Source organism: Anabrus simplex, chromosome 1, assembly GCF_040414725.1.
Source record: "Anabrus simplex isolate iqAnaSimp1 chromosome 1, ASM4041472v1, whole genome shotgun sequence".
NCBI classification, from domain to species: Eukaryota; Metazoa; Arthropoda; class Insecta; order Orthoptera; family Tettigoniidae; genus Anabrus; species Anabrus simplex.
Genome location: NC_090265.1, coordinates 705,108,097 through 705,130,578, shown reverse-complemented (window position 1 = coordinate 705,130,578; position 22,482 = coordinate 705,108,097). Strand labels below are relative to the sequence as shown.

Below are 22,482 nucleotides of genomic sequence, written 5' to 3'. Positions count from 1 at the left end.
CCTTGTGATGACCCTGCTCCATTCCTTGTCCCACTTGACTTGATCAGAGGACACTTATTCCGCAGATGGTCAGGCGACCCGCAAGCATAACATTTACGGGGATTGACTGGTCGGCGAGGTGGAGGCCGAGTGTTACTAAAGGAAGGCGGGGGTTCTTTCGCGACACGCAAAGAATCGGCGTATCTAACTCCTTCCGCTGAGACTGCCAATGCTTCAAGTTCCGAGAAAGTTTGCGGGCACGCCGCGAAACACAAATATGACCTATAGGATGGTGAAATACCTTCCACAATAGCTTGTACAATTTGATCCTCAGGGAAGTGAAGAGCAAACACCCTAGTATAAAACTTAATATCTTGGATGAAGTCTGCCAGGTTTTCATCCAAGCGCTGTACCCGATAATAGTATTTCTGAATAAGAGATGACCTCGCGCGGGCAGGAATAAAATTTGCAAGCAGATGTGCATGGAAATCTTCGATAGATGACTGTTCAGCTATGGCTCTTACTATTTTATCTGAGAGAACCCCAATAGCATAAGGATAGATAATTTGCAAAATTTGACATGGGGAAAGAGAAAACACAAGGGCATGATCCTGAAATTCCACTAGAAATCTTAAAAATGAAATTACGTCACTGGTGGTATTAACGGAAAACTTGGATATACCTCTGAGCAACATTGCCAATGGATGAGGCAAGCTGCTAAACCCGGGCGACATAGTAGGTAAAGGTTTCAATGGCAAGGAAGTTAATTCAGCACGTACATTGTTCAACGATGTGCGGCGTTCAGACTCGTTGTCCAATGGGGCAGAGATAGTTTGAGCAGCAACGGTTATCCTATTGCCTTCTCCCTTAGCAGGTTCTCCCTCACTACTTACATTCACAATGGTGGGCTGATCAGATTTGGGAGGAACTTCCCCAGTTAACAATTGAGTGACTTTACTAGACAATTCAGAGATAGTTTCAAGGAGCGTATTAGCTTGCTTCCTCTGAACGTCATTCACCTTCAGAGACAACAGATCATTAACTCTATTTGAAAAGTGATATAATCTGCCTTGCACACGCTTAATTTGATTAGGAGACGGATCATTTTCATCAAAAAAACTAACTACAGATGCTAGCCCAGAAATATTCTCGACGATCGTGGAAAGAGAGTCATCAATTTCTTTCTCTCCCAAATTGGGGATGGAAATGGGCAAATCAAGGGACTCTCTAAGTTTGTTAGTGTCGATAGCAACCGTGCCTCCAGATTGCACGTTTCTAATAGTTAATTCGTAGATCAACTCCTCTTTGCGCAAATAGTTAAGGAGGAGAACATCGCGAGGGCCGGGCATGATGACGGAAAAATTTAGAACAACCTCAAAAAATTTTCCAGCAACTGAGAAAATGGTTAGAGTTCGGATCAAAACAGTTTTTAGCCGTCAAAAGGGGCTAAATTGAGACCCATTCAACCACGCTCTGCTACCACTTGTTACGGAGATATCCGTGGTAGGTAGAGGTGAAAGAAGGTGCGGGTGTGAATGGGTTTCAAGCTACGAAATTATAGTGCATGTAAAATTAATTTAAAATTTAACAAGGTTATATTTTCTTTTCAAAAACAAAGCAATAACCGACATGGCAGGTACAATGTAGCAAAACAAGGGGAGTTACAATATTTACAGGTTTTGGGCTTCACGCCCTGACTTCAGCGATCAGCTCAGTTTTACCACAAACACAAGTTTTAACAGAGGGGCAGAAAACCCCATTCATCCCTAGGAGCCCCTGGCTCCGAATTACACAGAAAAGCCTCCACGAGGCATATGACACTCCATTTTCAAAAGAGCGATCCGCTCTCAAAATTTAAGCCTCTCAAAGGCCACACCAAACTCTACCTTCAAGCTGTCCTCTAAGGACGTATTCACAGGGGTAAAATACCCAACCTACGGAGGTCTATTACATGAAAAGAAGGTTGATTACATGACCTCTAAAATAACAATTTGAGAGGAGGCGAATTTGCACTCCTAATACACTTTGTTTTTAAAACCTAATCTGGCTCTGGGCCGCTAACGCAAGGGCTAATCCCATACTACAGAGGTGACTTAGAGAAGAACACTTTACATTACATAAACGAAGAATAGTTTGAGAAAATAAGTTCACCTCAAAACAAATGTGAGTGGGAGCTCGAGAGGGTTAGCACTCTCTATCCCAATATGTAGCTTTACAAGAAAAAGATGAAAAGAGTAATTACATTTTAGGAAAAGGTTACATGAAGGAAATGCTTCGAACCCGCCGCGAGTGTTAAACTGCCGACCTAGCAAGAAAAGAAGTTATTAATAGGCCATTACCTGGTGTTGAACGGCTGAAGAAGAAAGAGGCGCTTCCCGCCTCCTGCTATGTACTTAATACACTGAAAGATGGAACAGAAGTGGCCCCGAGACCCTAAAATCAGCAGTTTATATCCTCTCGCGGAAGATTCTAGGCATTAGGGGAAAGAAAACACCCTCCCACAAAAATTTTATTGGATAGGACCCCACAACAGATACAAGCCGGGGGAAGATACACCAGATTGGTCAGAAATTACTAAAAGAAATTCGGGATTGGATAAATCTAAAACAAGGGGAAAAAGAGGGGTATACAGCCAACTTAAACAATAACAGAAAGAAATTTAACAAGAAACAAACTTTTGAAATAAAAATTTCTCCCACAAAATAGTTCTTTGACTCCGCACTAGGGTGCGCTATTGTTGATCTTCAGTAGTGTCCTCTAGAAGAGAAAGTTCACACTTCTTACTTCAAGCTGAACAAAAACACATCAAAAGTGACACAGTTCAAAAACTCAAAATTTTCCACGTGGTGACATCTTCTGAGAAAGTAGAGAATTAATAGAGTAGATAAAGTTCAACCTTCCTCCAGAAGAGGAGTTTCAACAGGCGCAACTTTTAAATAAACGGTGTAGAGGTGTACCGTCCGGTACAATAATAATAATAATAATAATAATAATAATAATAATAATAATAATAATAATAATAATAATAATAATAATAATAATAATAATAATAATAATAAAATACAGATAAAGTCATACAATAATAAAAATACAGATATCATCTTGTAACGGGATTTGAACCGTTACAAAAGATGTGAGAGATGATATAAATTAAACAAGTATTACGCAATAGATATCCTGGTGACATACATCAATTTCATCTTGTGAACAGTGTATTTTTTTATTGAATGTTATTTGTTATACAAACCACAGATATTTCCGCTGTTTTTACAGCAACAGGTTAAGTTGCGTCCCTCGTTGGGTCTTCGTCAGTTGTTTACAATTTTGAGGCACGTTGCGTCCCACAAGGGTTGTAAGAATGTTTCTTAACAAGCTAACTAAATATTGACTCTCCTGGATTCATCTTTCATTCGCAGAATTTTGTGTCATAAGATCCCAACAGCGGAATTTCCCTAAATTACGTAATACATATTTCTCTCCTTTGTCGTTTCCTTCTTGGCCTTTTCCCAATTACTTGGAGTCGCCACTATGTCTGGGTTAAGTCCAGTTTTACGAGCGAATGCCTTTCCTGATGCTAACCCTATGTGGAGGGATGTATTCACTATTGCGTTTTCGTGCGGTGGTTTGTATTGTAATGTTCTGTATACAGAAGATGCGTATGAATACGAGCACCCAGTAACTGAGTTGCAGTAATTAACCAGACGCGGTTACAATCCCTGGACCGGTCGGGAATCGAACCCAGGTCTTTAGAACCATAAACCAGTATTCTGAACATTCAGCCGAAGAGCGGGACTAACATTACATTTAAAAGAATCAGTGGAACTGACCCACAGTGCCTCATATGTTCAGAAGCTGGCAAAAACAATAGTATTACTGAGCAAGGGACTGCTTCTATAGCACGATACTGAATCGATGATACTTGTAGTCGAATGGAGTCCAAAATCCAAGTCATCGGTCCACCATAATGATACTTCTCGCTAGGAAAGTAGAACCATGGTATCTGCCATGTTGCGGTACTAATCAAGAATAGCTTAGACTCGCGGTATTCCGCACATTATGGTACTACTCACAGGTAATGATATTCGCATATGTATTACAGACCTACGGTGTTTCGCACATTGCGGCGCCATTGACAGGCAACGCAAACCTATTGTGTCCTTCACCGAAGTGTACTAACCGCAGGGACTCGTACCATCCCGTGGTGTTCCTCATATAGTGGGTACTAATCATAGGCAAGCCAGAACCATGGGTTCCCTCATCCCATGGCGTCGCTCATATAGTGCTACTAATCACAGGTACTGTAAAGGCCGTAGCGCTCTCGTTTGCTACGAATCACAAACCTATTTGGTACCTAACATAGTGGTACTATGCGCAAGGAAAAGCGACCCATGGTGTTCCCCGCGTGGTGGTACTAATCACAAGGAGTTTCATGGTTCTAATATAATCATCCCTTGGTCGCTCCTTTTAGAGGCCTCTTACAACAGGCAGGGGATCCCGTGGGTGTATTTAACATTGTTATATAAATACTAAATACAGCCTACCTATTTTTCTTTCGGCTACAAACTAACCTTTTATAATCAGTAAAGCAAAATGAACAAATTTTACTTCCTCATATGCTCAGGAAAATGATCACTCCAATAAAGCTACAATTGCCACGCACGGTAAAGTCGTTTACTTGTCAGCAAACGCTGGGTTATTCCGGGATTATGAGCGCCGACCTTATGCAATTTTTATTCATAAGATACATTCATACGCTCATTCCGTATCTTAAATTACCCTTCACATAATTTCGGTTCCCAAAGATGAGCTTTAATACCAGTTACTAATATAATGATGAATTCGCATCCGGGAGATAGTGGGTTCGAACCCACTGTCGGCAGCCCTGAAGATGGTTTTCCGTGGTTTCGCATTTTTACAACAGGCAAATGCTGGAGCTGTACCTTAATTAAGGCCACGGCCGCTTCCTTTCCATTCCTAGGCCTTTACTGCCCCATCGTCGCCATAAGACGGTGCGACGTAAAACAACTAGCAGCAATAATAATAATAATAATAATAATAATAATAATAATAATAATAATAATAATAATAATACATTAAAATCAATATCTTCATATAATTCCGTGAATGTGGGCTGTGAAATGCATTAGTACAAAGAACGGACATTGGACACGATGTCATTATACCCAATAGAGCTGTGCCCAGCTTCCTTGATAACTCTACCTTACCTACATAATTATCTTAGTTTTATAGTTGCAGGAGTATAGTGAAAAAAGACTGAGTCTATGCTCAGTGAAAAGGGCCATACACTGCTAATCTCAGTCCTAAGCCTGTAATTGGAAAGAGGAATGTTTACCTATAATTCAGTATGCTTTTCTCATACATGTTCAATATTCCAACAAAATATCACTTAAATAAGACAGCGTGTTCTAATAATTAACTTCCTTCTTTAAATTTACAATTTGTTTTACATCACCCAGACACAGACAGGTCTTATGGCGACAAAGGGATAGGAAAGGCCTAGGAGTGCGAAGGAAGCGGCCGTGGCCTTAATTAAGGTACAGCCCCACCATTTGCCTGGTGAGAAAATGGTAAACCACGGAAAACCATCTTCAGAGCTGTCGACAGTGGGGTTTGAACCCACTATCTCCCGGATGCAAGCTCACAGCAGCGCGCCCCTAACCGCACGGCCGATTCGCCCGGTAATAATTAACTTCATTAAAGCGCATGGGGAACCGCGGAAGCAGTTTACGTACCCATGAAGTAAACACAGGAACCAAATTACGGGATATGTTTAGCTGGGGTCACAACTTATCAACCCTAGTTCTTGCTTCCTTAGTAACCAGTTTACCTATTCTCAAAAGCACTCTTTCAGGTCTGGATCAGGTACGGCCTACTATCGGAATGATATTCCCGAATCATCATCAAATAAGTTGAATTGTGACCATTATAACTTTAATTTTTGACTTTATGTATATTCGGAAGTTTATCTTCCTGGAGCCCAACATTTTAAGTGGATGGTCACATTATTCCAACTGTAATTTCATGAATAGCGCAAAGTACTTTAGAAGGCGTGTTAGTCCTGAACAAGAGGATCATGACGGTAAGAGAATCTTTCCACAGTCTGCTTGAAGGTCACATGCATACGTAAAACTGAACCAATGGCTTATTGACATAAAAACAAGCTCGAAGGGCTCGTAAACTCCAACTTCACCGCGATAATCCCGTAGAATTGCACAACGTAGCACACAAAAGACGTCATGAAGGTCTATCTGATGCAGCGGAATTGTGTCGCATTCCAACGGGAAGTAACAGTGACATACTTCAAACGAGGTGCATCCCGAAAGAACAATCTGATCAGCTATTTAAGAAAATGAGTATTTCTAAAGTAATGTATGACTGTGTGAGTCTTTGTATCTTTAACTACCTCTTAATAGGTTTCACATCCTTATCTCCTTAGGGTGAATTTCAAGATTGAAGTGAGTTTGCCATTTCCAGTCAGGATATTGAGCAGGTGTATGGATTCCTTCTTGTATCCTGGGAGCATTCTCACTGGAGGTGCAGAGGAAGTTATTAAAGAGTCGTATAAGGAATTCGAACGGAGCAGTTATTCAACCGTACGCAGTGCGGAGGAATCGAAACATATCAAACGAAATCAAATCTCGACTTTTCAATCGCAATGTGCACTCACTACTCCCTTTATATCTGCGAAACATCGAAAGTTGTCCGTACGACTATAAACCAACTACAAGTCTTCACAAACCACTACGTACGTGGAACAATGAACAGAAGATAACCGGATATTTTATTTACCGAGGAACTATGGGAGGTAACAGAACAACAGCCAATCTTAAGTGCAAATAATGGTGAGGAAATGGTGATAGACAATATACACTAGTCGTGCTGCAACGCTCTGACCTAACCTGCTTGGCAGACATGGAAACGCAACTCCATATATGGACATATTTTAGGAAAAGACGTAAACGCATCACTATATTTCGTGTTGTAAGACGAATTTCCCCCCCCCCCCCCAGAAGTGTTACATAAAGTAGGGGCAGCAGCTGCCTATAGGACTTGTTGAAATGACATTGCACTCCGTACTGGTACTTCACAGGAAAGTTCTTGAAAAGCAACTGAATAAGATGCTGCTCTGTCATATGTTTCCCGAAAATCCAGGGACTGGTCCTAATGATCCCCAAGAGCTGTACTTACATATCAGTTAACTGTAAAACAAATAATCCTCGTTAAAATGTAACCGAACTTGTGTTATTATAGTATTCAGCAGAAGATTACCTGGTTGTACATTTCCCCCAAATGTTTAGGAATTTGTCCTTGAAATATCACTTGCGTTATGCCTATTTATGACCCAACTATGTTTTCTTTGGGGAAGGAATACCTCGGTTTATGGCATTCCAAATTATACATTACACTGACATATTTCAACGAGTTCTTGAATTGGGTTTAGATATTGCGCGCGCGCGCGCGCGCGCGCGCGTGCGTGTGTGTGTGAAGTAATGTATGTTTTATTTAAGCTTTCGTAAGAAATGTACTCATTCGTTATTATTTGTGAGCCTTTCATGCAATCGTTAGAACTGTTCTCCGTAAAGAGCTGCATGGGTTGTATTTCCCGATGACTAACTCAGTGTACGTTAATGTTGTGCACAGTTTGCGGTTTAGTAGTTCAACAGAACAAAGACAATTTCATTCCCTACCCCGTAAGCAGTGTTCTCAATTTTCGACCTTTTTTTTTTTTTTTTTTTTTGCTAGTGGCTTTACGTCGCACCGACACATATAGGTCTTATGGCGATGATGGGATAAGAAAGGCCTAGGAGTTGGAAGGAAGCGGCCGTGGCCTTATTAAGGCACAGCCCCAGCATTTACCTGGTGTGAAAATGAGAAACCACGAAAAACCATCTTCAGGGCTGCCGACAGTGGGATTCTAACCCACTATCTCCCGGATGCAAGCGCACAGCCGCCGGCCATTTTTCTAACTTTTTCTGGTTCTGATTTAGCTTACCTTATCTTGGGTGACGACAAGCTTATCAAATGACAATTTGCTTGTCAACGCCGGTTGCATCCGGCACGGTTACGGATTATGCGGCCGATAGTGGCACAGGTCGCACGCGGCACGGTCTCTTCTGGCACGCCTACGAACATAACGGGAAGACCGGCAACATCAGTATCATTTGCAGTGTGTTCAGCACTATTGGAAATAAATTATGCACCGCAGAGAGCCTTCTGTGGATAGGTCCATCCTCAACCCAAAAACTTCGTTAATCATATTTTGTTTACAAGTAAGGTCTCGTTTACGAGGAATGGCAGTTTCAGTTTTGACAACATACATGCGTAGTCGGAGAAGCCCCATGCTATGAGACGTTCCCACCACCAAATTCGGTTTTCCCATTAATGTTTGGACAGGAATTTTGGGGAGCATTATCAGAGGATCGTGCAAGTCAAAACAGAAAAAACACATAAGCATGTGGAACCAAACACAGAAATAATATTAGCTGCTTGTTTCTCGATGCAGCTTAGGAATATCTTCCTTCGACAAATTCCGGTAGAATTTGAGCAAAGTCTTTGTATTGATAAATAGATCTTTTTGATGATCATCGATTTGCAAATCTATTAATTCAAATTGCAAGTTCCCAGTTCGATTGAAATGGACTTTCGGAAATATTTGCTTTCTTCGAAACAGGTTGCTCCATTATGTTGTCTTCCGCTTATCTATTTCACTGATGAACAAACCGTCCATACCGAACGCTTCCTCGCTCTCAGCGCATTACACCATCCGAGTTAAGCCGAGTTGAACCGATGCACAGTGCACAGAACCTCTGCGCTTCGTTTTGCACGCGTGAGATTTTGAGCGTTTGAGAGGCCCTGGTCTAGATATTGACGACCGTCGAATTCTAGTTTGAGACGTCCTTGATCCACGCTTCATTGTAGAGCGGCACACCGCCCCAACGAGAGCTATCATAATTAGAGGATTCGATCCCGGCCGCTTTTCAATCCCGTAGTTTTCGGGATTAAGTTTTCCGGATCCCGGGATTTTCGGGATTGACATCATTTTTTTAAAATTTGCAAAATAGACTGTGTGAAGCGAAACCCTCAGTACGTTTGAATAATCCAGTGCAGTTGGAAGAGTGCGATTTCGAGCTCATCGATGAAATCATTAAAGTCAAATTAACTGTAGAAGCACTCTGTCGCACTGATGCGAATTTATGCACGACTGATGCTGCCGTTAACTTTCTTTTTAAGCAGTTAAATGCCAATAGCTCCGAGTTGGCTTCTAAATTCAAGATACATTTACAAAAGTGCATGAAAGATCGCCGAAATGAGTTAAGTGGCATATTATGCTACCTACAAATTCCTCAGTGACAATGTGGCGCTGGCGTTCGATGATGATATAAAGCGTACATTTTCAAGTCCGAGCAAAGTCCTGATTTAAAAAAAAGATGTTTCTTTAATTGAGAGATTAAATGGTAAAAAAATGACGAAGAGGAAGGACAAAATATGCATGTCGAGCCTACAAATACAGAAAAAAAGTGATTTGACGCTCAAAGAAAAGCATCAGCTAGAAATAGAAGACAGCATGAAAATTATGTCTCCTGAAGTATTAAATGAAAATGAATTTTCCAGAATTGTTAACAAGGAAATGAACGTATACGAGTCTTCAAATTCTACCTGGAGCTATAACCCAGAGCAGGCTTATAATTATTTACTAACGATTCCTCCAACTTCCATCGAACCTGAACGTGCTTTCTCAGTAGCTACATACATGTACAACAAATTGAGAAGCAGGCTTGATGATAAGACACTGGACGCGTTATTTTCGCAATTCAAATTGGAATGTTCCTATTAAATTAGTTTTCTTTATATGTACGAGAAATGTGAAACATGACTGATTAATGATATTTTTAAATACTTTTTGCTAAGAAACTTTCTACCTAATTATATTGTTACATGAAAATAGTATATTTAGTCTATGTTCAGACAGGTTGTTAATTTCCTAAGTTTATTTGCATAGTTTGTTACATAAGGGATTTTTTAATTTGTGTAACTTTAAAGAGATCTCATTGATTCTTGAAAAATAATATTTTTAACACACAGACTGAGTGATTTTAAATCTGGTTAGTCTGATTAGTTAGAGTGATTACATTAGCTAGGTGTATACCGTAAAATATGTTGATTTTGTCTAAATTTCGATTTGCTGATTAACAGCTGCTTTCTGTAAGATTTCTTTTTTTTTTTTTTTTTTGTAACCTTCAATCCCGGGATCCCAGAATTAGAAATAAGGGCCGGGATCGAATTCCATAACCATAATGCAAGGTGTTACTTCCTACGATTCCAACACTCCCCACTGGTGTTGACTGAAGGAACTCTGAGTGCGCGGCGATAAGTCCAGAAATTCTGCAACCGTGTGAGCTCGACAACCCTATTTCCAGCAGGATAATACCCGTAGTCACACAGCACGGGTATCTCCAGCCTGCATTCGTGATGTCAACATGCTTCCTTGGCCAGCAAGGTCTCCAGATCTCTCGCCCCTCGATAACATTAGGGACCAGCCTGGACGGCAAACCTTCGGGCAGCGGCAACTACGGTAGATATGGGGAGTCAGTTGCTGCAGCTGTGGCAGAATCTTCCTCAGGAAAACATCCGATGTCTGTATGCCTCCATGCCCGACCACATCGCCACCTGTCCCCGTGTTACGAGTGGTCCAACACCGAAACAAGTGCATCCTGGAAGTGTTTATTACCCTGCATTATATTTTGACGTTTTCTTTACTATACCCGGCGTGCGCTGCTACGCCTCAATAAATAAAAGTTTTAAAAATATGAATTCTACTTTGCGTAAATTTTATTAACATTTTCTTCACTATTTCTGGTTGTTTTGTTATTTATAATTTTCTTATTACATTTACTTTACTTCAAAACAAAGAAATAATTACTGTAAATATGTTTCATTGTTTAGATTCCTATATCTATTAATTTTATCTAACTATTTTTATATGCTTACATAAATGGCGATTTATTTGCATAATATTCATTGCATCGCGAGCGGATGCATGATATTCTTTGTTTTTCCATCTGGTACGAAAATGAACAGATTCATGCCTAGTTACATTAAAGTAAATCTCGAATGCGGCATGTTGGATTGCTATTTCCAAATAACAGGCAATGAGTTGCCTAGTTACGTGAACCTCCTAGGAAGAAAGATACTTCATAAAACATGGCGGCGTGTTCCCATCGTTCCCATCTCTTACCGGACTATCATGTTACAGAGTAAGTCGCTGTCGCCTAGCGACAATCTGTCCATCAAGTGCGAATCCAAATCTTCGTGCGGCTTTGTAATTAAATGGATTACATAAGATGAATATATTTCCGTTGAATTTTCAAGAAATGCAAGATTTTTCCTGTACTATTGAGACGATTTGGAAGATATTGGTACAAACCGCACCTTTTAACGCCCTCTGGTTTAAGAGCGTGAGTTTTGTGAAACATACGCGTTAGCGTTATAGACAGATAGACAGACAGATAGATAGATAACATGTACCCATTTACGTGTCCCTGCGATGGCTCCATGGTGTGCAATTTTTAATTTTTTCAAATGAGTGCATTTTACTTGCAGTCTGACAGGTTAAACAGATATTAAGCACATATTTTTCCTAACATTAAAACGGACGGCAGCTGTCACATTAAGAATATTTTAAATAAATCGAATTATTAAGCATACAAACAAGTACAGAGCGGCATACAAGATGGAACCTTTCAGAAATACTACGGTAAGTATACTGAAAAAATAAGAAAGGGTACTTGCCAACACTGTCGATGTGGTGTATAGCTAAAAACTTAGTAATAAAAGGATATTTATAGTGTCCTCCAAGTCTTCTAGATCCCACTCGATGCTACGAAGGGCATTGCGCAATTCTGTGGTCGTCCATTCCAGTTCATCCTTAGACACATTGTTACTGATGTCTTCCTGTAGTTCAAGCCAGCGCCTGTATAATCCTCGAGTCTTGTTCAATGCTTTGCAGACCTCACTGTAAAAGACAGAGAAAAATCAGTTACATTCTTCTTAATGATAAATTATATTGTACAGAAAAGAGGACAATGATGGCAATGACGCCCAACGACAATGGAAAATATGAGAAAACTAGGTGTGTAACGCCGAGCAAAACGTATAAAACGAACACATTCCAGGACATTGTCACAAGTGAATTAATTGTGTAAACACAGACGTAGCCTTCCTTAGAGAATCCCAGACAGATAACACACATCTCTCCCCTTTCTACCGCCTGCAACTTAATTGCCGTCCTGTTAAGAAAGACCAAAGAGTTACTGCTGTTTCACTCTTCGCCAGAAAAATCTCATATGTAGGTGAACTGTACACGCGGTCTGCTCGTCTATGGAACCTTCGACTACGAGAAATAAAACCTACTTTCTCTTTCTCACTTTCTATGGGTATTTAAGAAAATGTATATGTAAACAGAAACCCATATGCGATGTATATAATTTGTACAAATCAGTAGTTCAAGAATGATGTGTGCAAGTACAGTTGATTTATTTATTTATTTACTGAATGATGAACATAACAGGCTCTCGTCCAATTACAATGTTCACAATATACAGTACGGCACAATTAATAATTACACTACTAAACATTAACTAAAAAACAAGACAATACAAAGAATATAATGAACTACCAAAATATGAGAAAGTTGGTAATACAATAAAAATATACAGTTACTACAATAATAATTATTTTACAGTGGTGCCTAACAAAAAGTAACACAATCAGTTATGCAGTTAAATTATACAGTCTCAGTCTTAAAACGAGTACGAAATAAACATGACATTATGCAAAATTATATTCCAAAAAGAGAAATAAAGTGTTTAATTTAAAGGTCATTTAAAAACTGTGGATTCAAATAGAAGAGGAGAAATAAAAGAACTAGAAGAATGAAATCAGATCTGTACAGAAAACTGAGGTTAATATTCAACAGTGTGTGTATTATAGGGAAGTATCACACGCCCATTCAAAGTTGATTTGATTCATGATAAAGATATCCAAATTATATATTTAATTTATTATAAAAGTTTCCGAATTTTATTAAGAGAATAATTCTTATGGGCTTCTGTGTGGCATTTCTTAATGTAAATTAAATTCTTGAACCTGCCCGACTTCTGAAGAACGTAAAATGATTTACTTCCAAGTAACTCTTCATAATTAATTTTACTATTTATTAAAAAGTAACATCATGCACTTTACGTTTTTGTTCCGAGTTTTAACACCAAAGTGTGATAACATTGTGGAAGAAATGTCGAGTACTCGTGTGACTGTTTCCAGTACATATACTGTACTTTAAGAACTGATTTTGTACTCTATCAAACGAACGAGTATGGGCTCGGAAGACTGTATATACAGGAGTATGAGTGAGGGGTATAAATGACTGGGTCTTGATACTCTTATAACATGTATAGCATAAATTATTATTCTAACAGTGCAGTGTTTGGAGTGTAAAAATGTTAATTTACGTTGTTTATACACCTGTAAGTATTCAGTAGAGTTTATGTAAACGTACATATGTGGGGATGGAGGCAATTTCGTGCATGTTGGGTGTGCCCTTCCTCCATCTACTGTGGCTACTCTGACCACTACTCTTATACTTACATCTCCTTCACACAATATACATAACATTTATTTGAGGGCCAGTTGCTTTTTTAAGAAAAACAACAAAATTCGGTAGAGCATACCTCTTATATCAATTATCTCAAGGCGTGAGGTGATAAACTCACATATCTGGCAATATACAGGGATATGGATCAGGACAATATTAAATTACTGTTGCATTTCCACAATTGAGGATTGTACATGGAACTGGAATCACTTATTATAATTAAAAATAAAACTGAGTTTATGACTAAATTTACGTCACAATGAACAATCATTTACGTCTTTTAATTTAACAAAAGAAATATATCGTGAGATTTGCGGTACAAAGAAAAGGAAAATTTAATCTAAACAAAAAAAACTATTGGCATGAACTTGAAGTGAGATGTGATATCGCCGCTGATTACACTCTTCTTCATGTTATGAATGCATAACATGTCTGATGCTTTAATTACCTGTTGTCTGCATACACCGCTGTTGAACTTGAAATTCTTGGGAAAACCTGTGAGCTGAAGTCGGGAGCCGTCTGTTGTAATCTTCTTATATAACAAGGAGTTGGCCTACATACCATGTACGCGTGTAGGGAGCTCCAATGTAATTACGTCCACTCAATATATTTTAAATAATTGGAAAATATTATTGAAACATCTTGTGAAGTCCATCCTCACAAGAAGATGATGTTTCTTTATCAGCATAGTACCCGTCTCTGCTCGGATACAAGCACCACTTGTAGACTTCCTCGATGATTACCTCTTCAAACACAACTCTTAGCTCTGACCATCACACTAAGACCACTTCTTCCATTTGATACATCTGACTGTTACATATGATCTGCACGATATCAACTGCTTATGAACTGAGTACCATCAACTGAATAGATATGATGAACTGAGTAAGAACAGAATACCTCTCCCCACCGTCGCCTTGACTTTATATAACCTCGCGATGACGACTCCCTCCCTACTCCTGTTCATCCCTTCCACTTCCACATACAGTAGCTGGCGAATACTGACACTTGGTCGCAATCACGTGTCCACGCACTGATGTCATCAGTCATGTGTCGTCTAAGCGTACCCAAGCGGTCCGAGAATGACTATACCGAATGCGTCACCGGGAAATCTCCTTGTACAGTTAAACATAGCCTCGATTGCAAAATACTATGCCAGCTCATCTAGCCAAAGTTACAAGCCACAGCATGACAATATGAAACCAACAAATCTCACTTACTACAATACAGAATAATTACAAACATATTCACTTAACCTATGATTAAATACAATAATATACGCGATACCTAATTATTACAGTCTAAATGATGAGAAACAGAATATATAAAATCTAATGAATCGGGTTAATAATAATAATAATAATAATAATAATAATAATAATAATGATAATAATAATAATAATAATAATAATAATAATAATAATAATAAATACTGAATGGAATCTGTAACCTAGTTGTACGGTTACACTACCATCCATGAATTGTAGGCACACATATATAATTTAAGGAAAATAAATAAATAAATAAATAAATAAATAAATAAATAAATATGATAGGAAGAAAACCTCGATAACGTTTAAATTTTATAAAATTCCACTTATTCTCATACGGGAGAGGTGCATCCTTACGGGTCGAAATCAGTATTGTTCAAGTTCTCTTTCGTGTATAGAAAATACGTTCCTCTAAAAAGAAAAAAACTCTTCTATTCTAACCACTGATGACCACCAGGCCTTAATCTTGCCAGATAAAATAAAACATTACTAAACTAACAGGGGAGAGTGTATTCGTTTATTGCTGGCCTTCTGAGCCCAACTTTGCAGGTTCGATCCTGGATCGGTCTGGTGGTATTTGAAGGTGCTCAAAATACATCAGCCTCGTGCGGTTAGATTTACTGTCACGTGAAAGAACTCCTGCGGGACAAAATTCCGGCTGCTCCTCAACGTCTCCGAAAACAGTAAAAGTAACATCATTCTTTTTAAAGAATTAAAACATAATTTACTAATACAGTGCCGTGTCCGTCACCGAACCTTGGCAATCACTTCGGTTATCTTATTTTTGTCGATAGCTGCGCGGAATAGTGAAATAGTTGACTGTCCGGACCACTGTCCCAGGTTTTCCAGCCAAGAAGTGCCGGGTCTCCCTTCCCGTCGATCATCCCTTGTATAATTACACGCATACACGCATGAATATTACTTGGACATATCTTTAAATATTGGTCAATCTTAAGCTTTCAGAGGTATTTTCTGAACTAAGTTATATAGTCAAGGATACCTCATGTATAATCCTTACTATATGTATTTTCTTTGTTTTCGCCTTCTTTAGTTTTCTTTTCCCACATTCCTTTGATATCACATAAATTTCCTGTTGTTCCTGGATTTCTTCCATTCTCTATATAATATCTTAGCAAGTGTGCAAAGATCAGATTCATTTTCAATTTTACGTATTTCTTTCCCATCTATATATTTCTCTGATTTGCCTAGTTTCTTTATAGTCTTTAGCAGATGCACCATTTCTATATGTTTACTGCATAAAATGAATCGATTTTCCTGCTCTCAAATGCAAGTTTGTATGTAAATGTTCATGAATATCACTTGCTAAGTCCCACTCTGTCACACGTTTCCTGCTTACTTTTGCTAACTTCCGATTTTACATATTCTATGCTTTTCATCATAATTCAAAAATCGTTGATATTTGCGTGAGTGTTTGCATAGTGGTATATTTATATTTTATGAACGTGCTCTTACAGTAGGCCCTCTTCCTTGACAAGTAATTTAATTTTTTTAAATAATTACTAGTGTAAAAACGGAAAAAAAATATTATGAAACTTAAGGATTACAGAAAAAAATATCAGAAGGAATATCTCAGAGGTTCTAAGTACGCCTCGTAGGCTGAATGGACAGTGTACTGGCAGTTTAGAGGGCTCCGGGATCGATTCACACTTAGGCCGAAGATTCTGATGATGATGATGATGATGATGATGCTTACGCTTGTTGTTTAAAGGGGCCTAACATCTAGGTCATCAGCCCCTCATGGTACGAAATGAGACGAAATGTAATAATTTAACATTTCATAATTCATCCACTAACCAGAATTCATGATGATGAATGAATGGATGAATATGAATGTAAAATAATCAGCGGATCCAACTCACAATGTCCCCATCTTCCCAGAAACTAACTTAACACAATGGTATATACCAACCAAGGGGCTGCTCCCAAAGCACGGTCCTAAATCGATGATGCTTGTTGTCTTAAGGGGTCCAAAATCCAGAGCAACGGTCCCTCATAATAGTACTTAGCGCTAAAGTAGAACCATGGTATTTCCCCTGTAGCTGTACTAATAAGTAACGTAGACTCACGTTCCTCACATTGTGGTACTACTCACAGGTAATGTACTACGCACAGGTAACGTAAACCTATGGTTTTCTCACATAATGGCGCCACTCTTATGCAACGCAAACCCATGGTGTTCCTCACATAGTGGTACTAATCACAGGGACCCGTACTATTTCGTAATGTTCCTCACATAGTGGGTACTAATCACAGGCAACGCAGACCGACGGTGTCGCTCATATACTGATACTTATCATACACAACGCCCAGACCCGTGGTGTTCCTCGAAACGCAGACCCATGATGTCCACAAGGAGAAGCTGAAATATCTCAGTAAGGAAAGTTTTTTTTTTCCTTGGGGAGCCTCCGTCATAGCAAATATAGTAGAGACAATACGCGACACTGAGCGAGATATCGAGGGACAGCTATTGGAGCTCTTTCTAGCGAGTAGACCTGAAAACTACTGATTCTGTCATAAGAGCACGTGTATGTGTGTGTAAAGTTTTTGGTGTTATTTATACGTTTTCAGTGAGTTGACATAATTAAATAGTAGCGTGTGTTATTCCTTGATATCTCCTCTCAACATGAGGGGAAAGCTATGTCCTGTGTTTGGCTGCAGTAACTATGAAGTAGAGAAGAATGCGCAGTCTCTCTTTCGCTAGCCTCGTGACAAGAAAATGTAAGTAATATTGTGTTTTCATATATATTCTTCCAGTGACAAAAAATTTTTTATAGTACTTCATAATCTTCTGGCCTTCTCTGGCTTAAAATATAATACGCATATTTTACTGGATAGTGCAGCAGTTAACCTTCAATACCGATGTGTTGTTGTAGGTGTGATCTGTGGGTTTTGAGATGTCACAGAAGTGATTTGGATAAGGTGTACGAGAAAGAAGGGACGTTATACTTATATAAGAATTATAAGATCTGTTCAGATCATTTCCAGTCCAGCGACTTTAAAATATCCTCGACTATACAGCCAAGGGTATGTTACATTTTTACTCTAATTGTACGGAAATATTCCTCAAAGCACTACTATCGACAACATTTTCATTCTTTTCTTTCTTTTATCCCTCTTCTCAGATTAAAGCCGGGATTTTATAGATTTTCTTTCTGCTAGTAGGCTTCATGTTAAGAGGAAAATTGTCCAGCTTTTAAATGTTAATTCATTGCATCATATGCCGATACTTTTATTGACAAGTGTCTCAATGTGATGATACAATGTTTCTTAAATGAGAAAAAAGACAAATCTAACCGTAAAAGTTCAGGCAGGAATGCTAAAGCAAAAAAAGTAATGCATAAATGAAAGATCAACCCCTTTCACAGCAGTCCATTTCACATCTTGTTTATATGTCTAATTTCAGTCTTTAAATAACCTTTTAAATACTTCTTCATTCATTTATCCAGAATTGCTTTAGCAACTTCGAAGTTAATATCTCAATAATTCTTTCTAGACGTAATTTATTTATCCATTTTCGTATATGCATTTCCATTGATATTTGAATACAGCGCGACTCTTCAGGTCAAGTCACTAGGACCGCCACCGTCGAATTGTCTCCCATTTTATCAAGGCTAAATCCATAAGTGTCGCGTATTGCCTCTACTGTATTTGGTCATAGTGGCGGATGCTACAGTTGGCTACTATATGCCCATAGTGATCCACCCACAGACCCACGGTACTCCTCATATGATGGTACTAATCACAAGAAAAGTCCATTCATGGCGTTTCTCGTGTGATGGTACTAATCACAGGTAATCTCATGGTTCAAAACTCAGCATCCCTTGGTGGCCCCTTTAAATCGCCTCTTACGACAGGCAAGGGACACTGTGGGTGTATTCTTCGTATGCGTCTCCCACCCACCGGGGGTGCCGCAGATTTTATTCGGTTCGGGGAGTGGGTTTTGTGTTAGTCTTAATATTACTCTTTTCATATATACTAATCTCATGTTCATAAAAGAAACAGAACACTTTGAAAGACCAGATATAGGAAGTTCATATTCATGGGACATGCTCATTAGTATGTTCTGTGGCCGGGCTGAGTGCCTCAAACGGTTGAGGCGCTGGCCTTCTGACCCCAACTTGGCAGGTTCGATCCTGGCTCAGTCCGGTGGTATTTGCAGGTGCTCAAATACGACAGCCTCGTGTCGGTAGATTTACTGTCACGTAAAAGAACTCATGCGTGACTAAATTCCGGCATCTCCGAAAACCGTAAAAGAGTAGTTAGTGGGACGTAAAGCAATTAACATTATTATTATTAGTATGTTCTGCAGAAACAATTTTCAGTCGCCTAGGTTCGGCATGTGTCCTGTTGCCTAGAAAGCAATGGGTCCTCCATGGGCACTGGGGTGTCGTGCAGAAAGGGTATGACTACGAGACGCAGGGTGTCATTCACGTAGGTCAAACTGGTCATAGTGCCCTAGACATGCACCAACTGTGATTTGTTGTTGTACCCAATAGCACCCCACACCATAAGGCCTTGAGTTGGCACTGTATGTCTTGTGCGAATGCAGTCAATATGATACCTGTCCCCCCGTCTGCGGCGAACCAAAATGCGACCATCGTTTTCAAATAAACAAAACCTGGATTCGTCCGAAAACGCTATTTGCTGCCATTCCTATCCCCAGTGACGTCGTTCCATACACTACTGCGGTCTAGCATGTTTATGCACATTAGTGAAAGGTAGGCGGAGAAGTGGACGATGCGCCGGTAACCCAAACCGTAATAAACGGCGACGGACGGTTCCACTGTTGCGCCAGAGCCGAGGAGGACGCAGATCTGTCCTGTAATGCCATTCGGATGAGGTGTCGATCTTCTCAGGGAGAAGGGATGGGGATGGTCTAGGTGGTGCAACCAGACCCATCTCGTCGTGTTCTACGGCCTTCTGTGAACCATTCTGTACACACACGTTGCACTGTCGACACACTTCGTCCCACACAAGCAGCAATTTCATCGATGAATGCGTCACGTTCTCTCACGCCCTCTTTCAAACTCACTCATTTGACGGCACGGTTCTCGCATACGTCTGCGAGGCATCCTGAACGTCTGCTCAAGTCATACGGATCCATTACCTTCGGTTTATAGCGAAAATGAGAGCCGCAGGCACATTTTACCAGTCGGTGGTGGTGCGCCGAGATATCGATGTGGACCTTGAACCTGAGGGCCAACATGGATCAAATGCTAATCATTTCTTCAGAACATACTAATCCACATGTCCTGTGAATATGAATTTCCTATCTAGTCTTTCAAGGTGTTCTGGTTTTTATGAACATCGGGGTACTATCAACCACCACAGAGAGTTGCCGCAGTTTGCAAAAGCAGCGTTCCTTGGATTCCTCTCTGCAGGCGAGATAAGTTTTGCGAGCACTAAGTGCTGCCATTCGTAAATCCGCATGCATCCTGCGAGTCCACTCGCACCGTATCAGTCTATCGTATGTAGTTCCTGTATTTCGGTTTCACTCAAACAACTTACATCATGATTTCCCCCACCCTTGTCCAGGAAAAAACTGGACAATACTCGGACGTTTGCGAAATGTTTCTTCAAGGGGGAGTTCATACTTGCTAATTTAAACAATCCAGCAATAAATCAAAGTTGCATCACAGTTACTCTGTTATTTTGCATCTCATTGTCAAAAATCAAAAATTTTGTTTGCTAAAAAACGAAAACATTTTTCTAAAGAGTCGTCGTAGAAATGCCCATTCTGCACCAAAAATATTAGTTTTCCGATGATTAGCAGTTGAAAACATAGTTATGCCATCATATATATTGTTTCAGTAGTGTAGATCACTTTTGCGGCGCTCACAAGTAACCGATCATGACAAATGAGCATTCTAAAGAAAGAGAATAGACATTAGCAGTGACGAACTGCACTCTCATTTCATAAATATCGATAATTTCTTTAAAAAATGAGAAACTTTTGTACGAAGTGTGCGATTTGCAAATACTGTAGCTGCAGGAAAATACGCACCATCATTGCTGTCCATTTCACATTTTGGCCGCTGGGACGCCTGTTTGATGCCTTTATAATATGCTGTAATTATCAGTTAAGAAAAGAATGATAGTAAAACCAAAAATTACTTCCGGAACATTCGTCAGTATAAAAATGCACTCGCACTTGCTTCCGTTCAAGTGGATACCATAAATGTTAAAAAAATAAAAGATTACAATTAAGTGGTAGGTAAGACGGTCTAATATTGTACTAATTTGTGTATTCCTCAGTTCACCAGTAGTTCACCAGGGAGTTTTATGAACAATGCGAGATTTTTCGCAGGGGTTCCCTAGTCTAATAATATTAGAGAAGAGTCACATATGTTCAAATCGTAGTGTGTGTAAACTTTCCTGCAAAATTGTACTTGCAGTAGTTTCTATGTTATTAATACAGGAATAACAATATCTTTCTTTTTTTAACTTCCGATAAAATAACTTGTCCTCTGCATGCTGCTTAGAAGCTAGTTTCCCATGACAATAAAATTGCAGATATTGCGTAAAATACGTAATGAGTAAATTACCTTGACAACCTTGATTATAATTTACAACGCAAGTTCAAGTTCGAAAGGTATTGCGCATACAAAATACGACTGCCCTTGGGCGAGAAGACGCTTGTGTCTGTTTGTTGCGGACACGTCAGTGGACCGAGTAACGGGCAAGTTGGCTGTGCGGTTAGGGGCGCGCAGCTGTGAGCTTGCATCAGGGAGATAGTGGGTTCGAGTCCCACCGTCCGCAGTCCTGAAGATGCTTTTCCGTGATTTCCCTTTTCCACACCAGGAAAATGCTGAGGCTGTACCTTAATTAAGGCCACGGCCGCTTCCTTCCCACTCATAATCCTTTCCTATCCCATCGTCACTATAAGACCTATCTATGTTGGTGCAACGTAAAACAAATCGTTAAAAAAAAGTGGACCGAGTAAAATCATAAGTCTCATATTACCGACAGGATAAGAATAATTTTAGAGAAAAATGCGTGAGTACTCCATGTACCGGTGGTACACCTTGTTGTGTGTGTCCTCCGCGCTTATAAGCTCCGCAGTCCGCCGAACACAAACGCTCCCAGAGACCACGAGGCAGACTGCAGTGCGCTGACGTGATCGTCTGTGACGTCAGCCAGCGCTATAAAAGGAGCAATGTTTCACCTCTGCCGTGGGACCAGCAGTGGTTCAGTCCAGAAAGGACACCCTGCCTACTGTAATTCTGGACCAAATCAAAATCAAAAACAGCACTCGGAAACTTTGGCAAACTACCCGCAATCCCTATTTTAAACTCAAGTGGAATAGACAAAGAAGAAACCTTCTCATCCTCATTAAACGTCACAAAATTAACGCATGGAAATCCAGACTAGCTGAGTTGAACGTGGCTGATAACTCCCTTCACAGGATGGCTAGGAAATTCACTAGAAAACGGACTGGCATACCCTCCCTTCATGGATTACGAGGATTGGCCTACACAGACACGGATAAAGCAAATGCACTAGCTGACACACTAGAATCCACCTGTACCCCCAATGATG

At 39.8% G+C, this 22,482-nt stretch overlaps 1 protein-coding gene across 1 annotated transcript in view; it reads right to left on the bottom strand.

The window, feature by feature from the left end:
- Syx6 (Syntaxin 6) overlaps positions 1 to 22,482 on the bottom strand; it is a 346,153-nt gene that overhangs the window by 263,225 nt on the left and 60,446 nt on the right. The window contains exon 2 of the mRNA XM_067146103.2: positions 11,841 to 12,013. Coding sequence (XP_067002204.1) covers positions 11,841 to 12,013 — 173 coding nt within the window. The remainder of the gene's footprint in view (positions 1 to 11,840; positions 12,014 to 22,482) is intronic.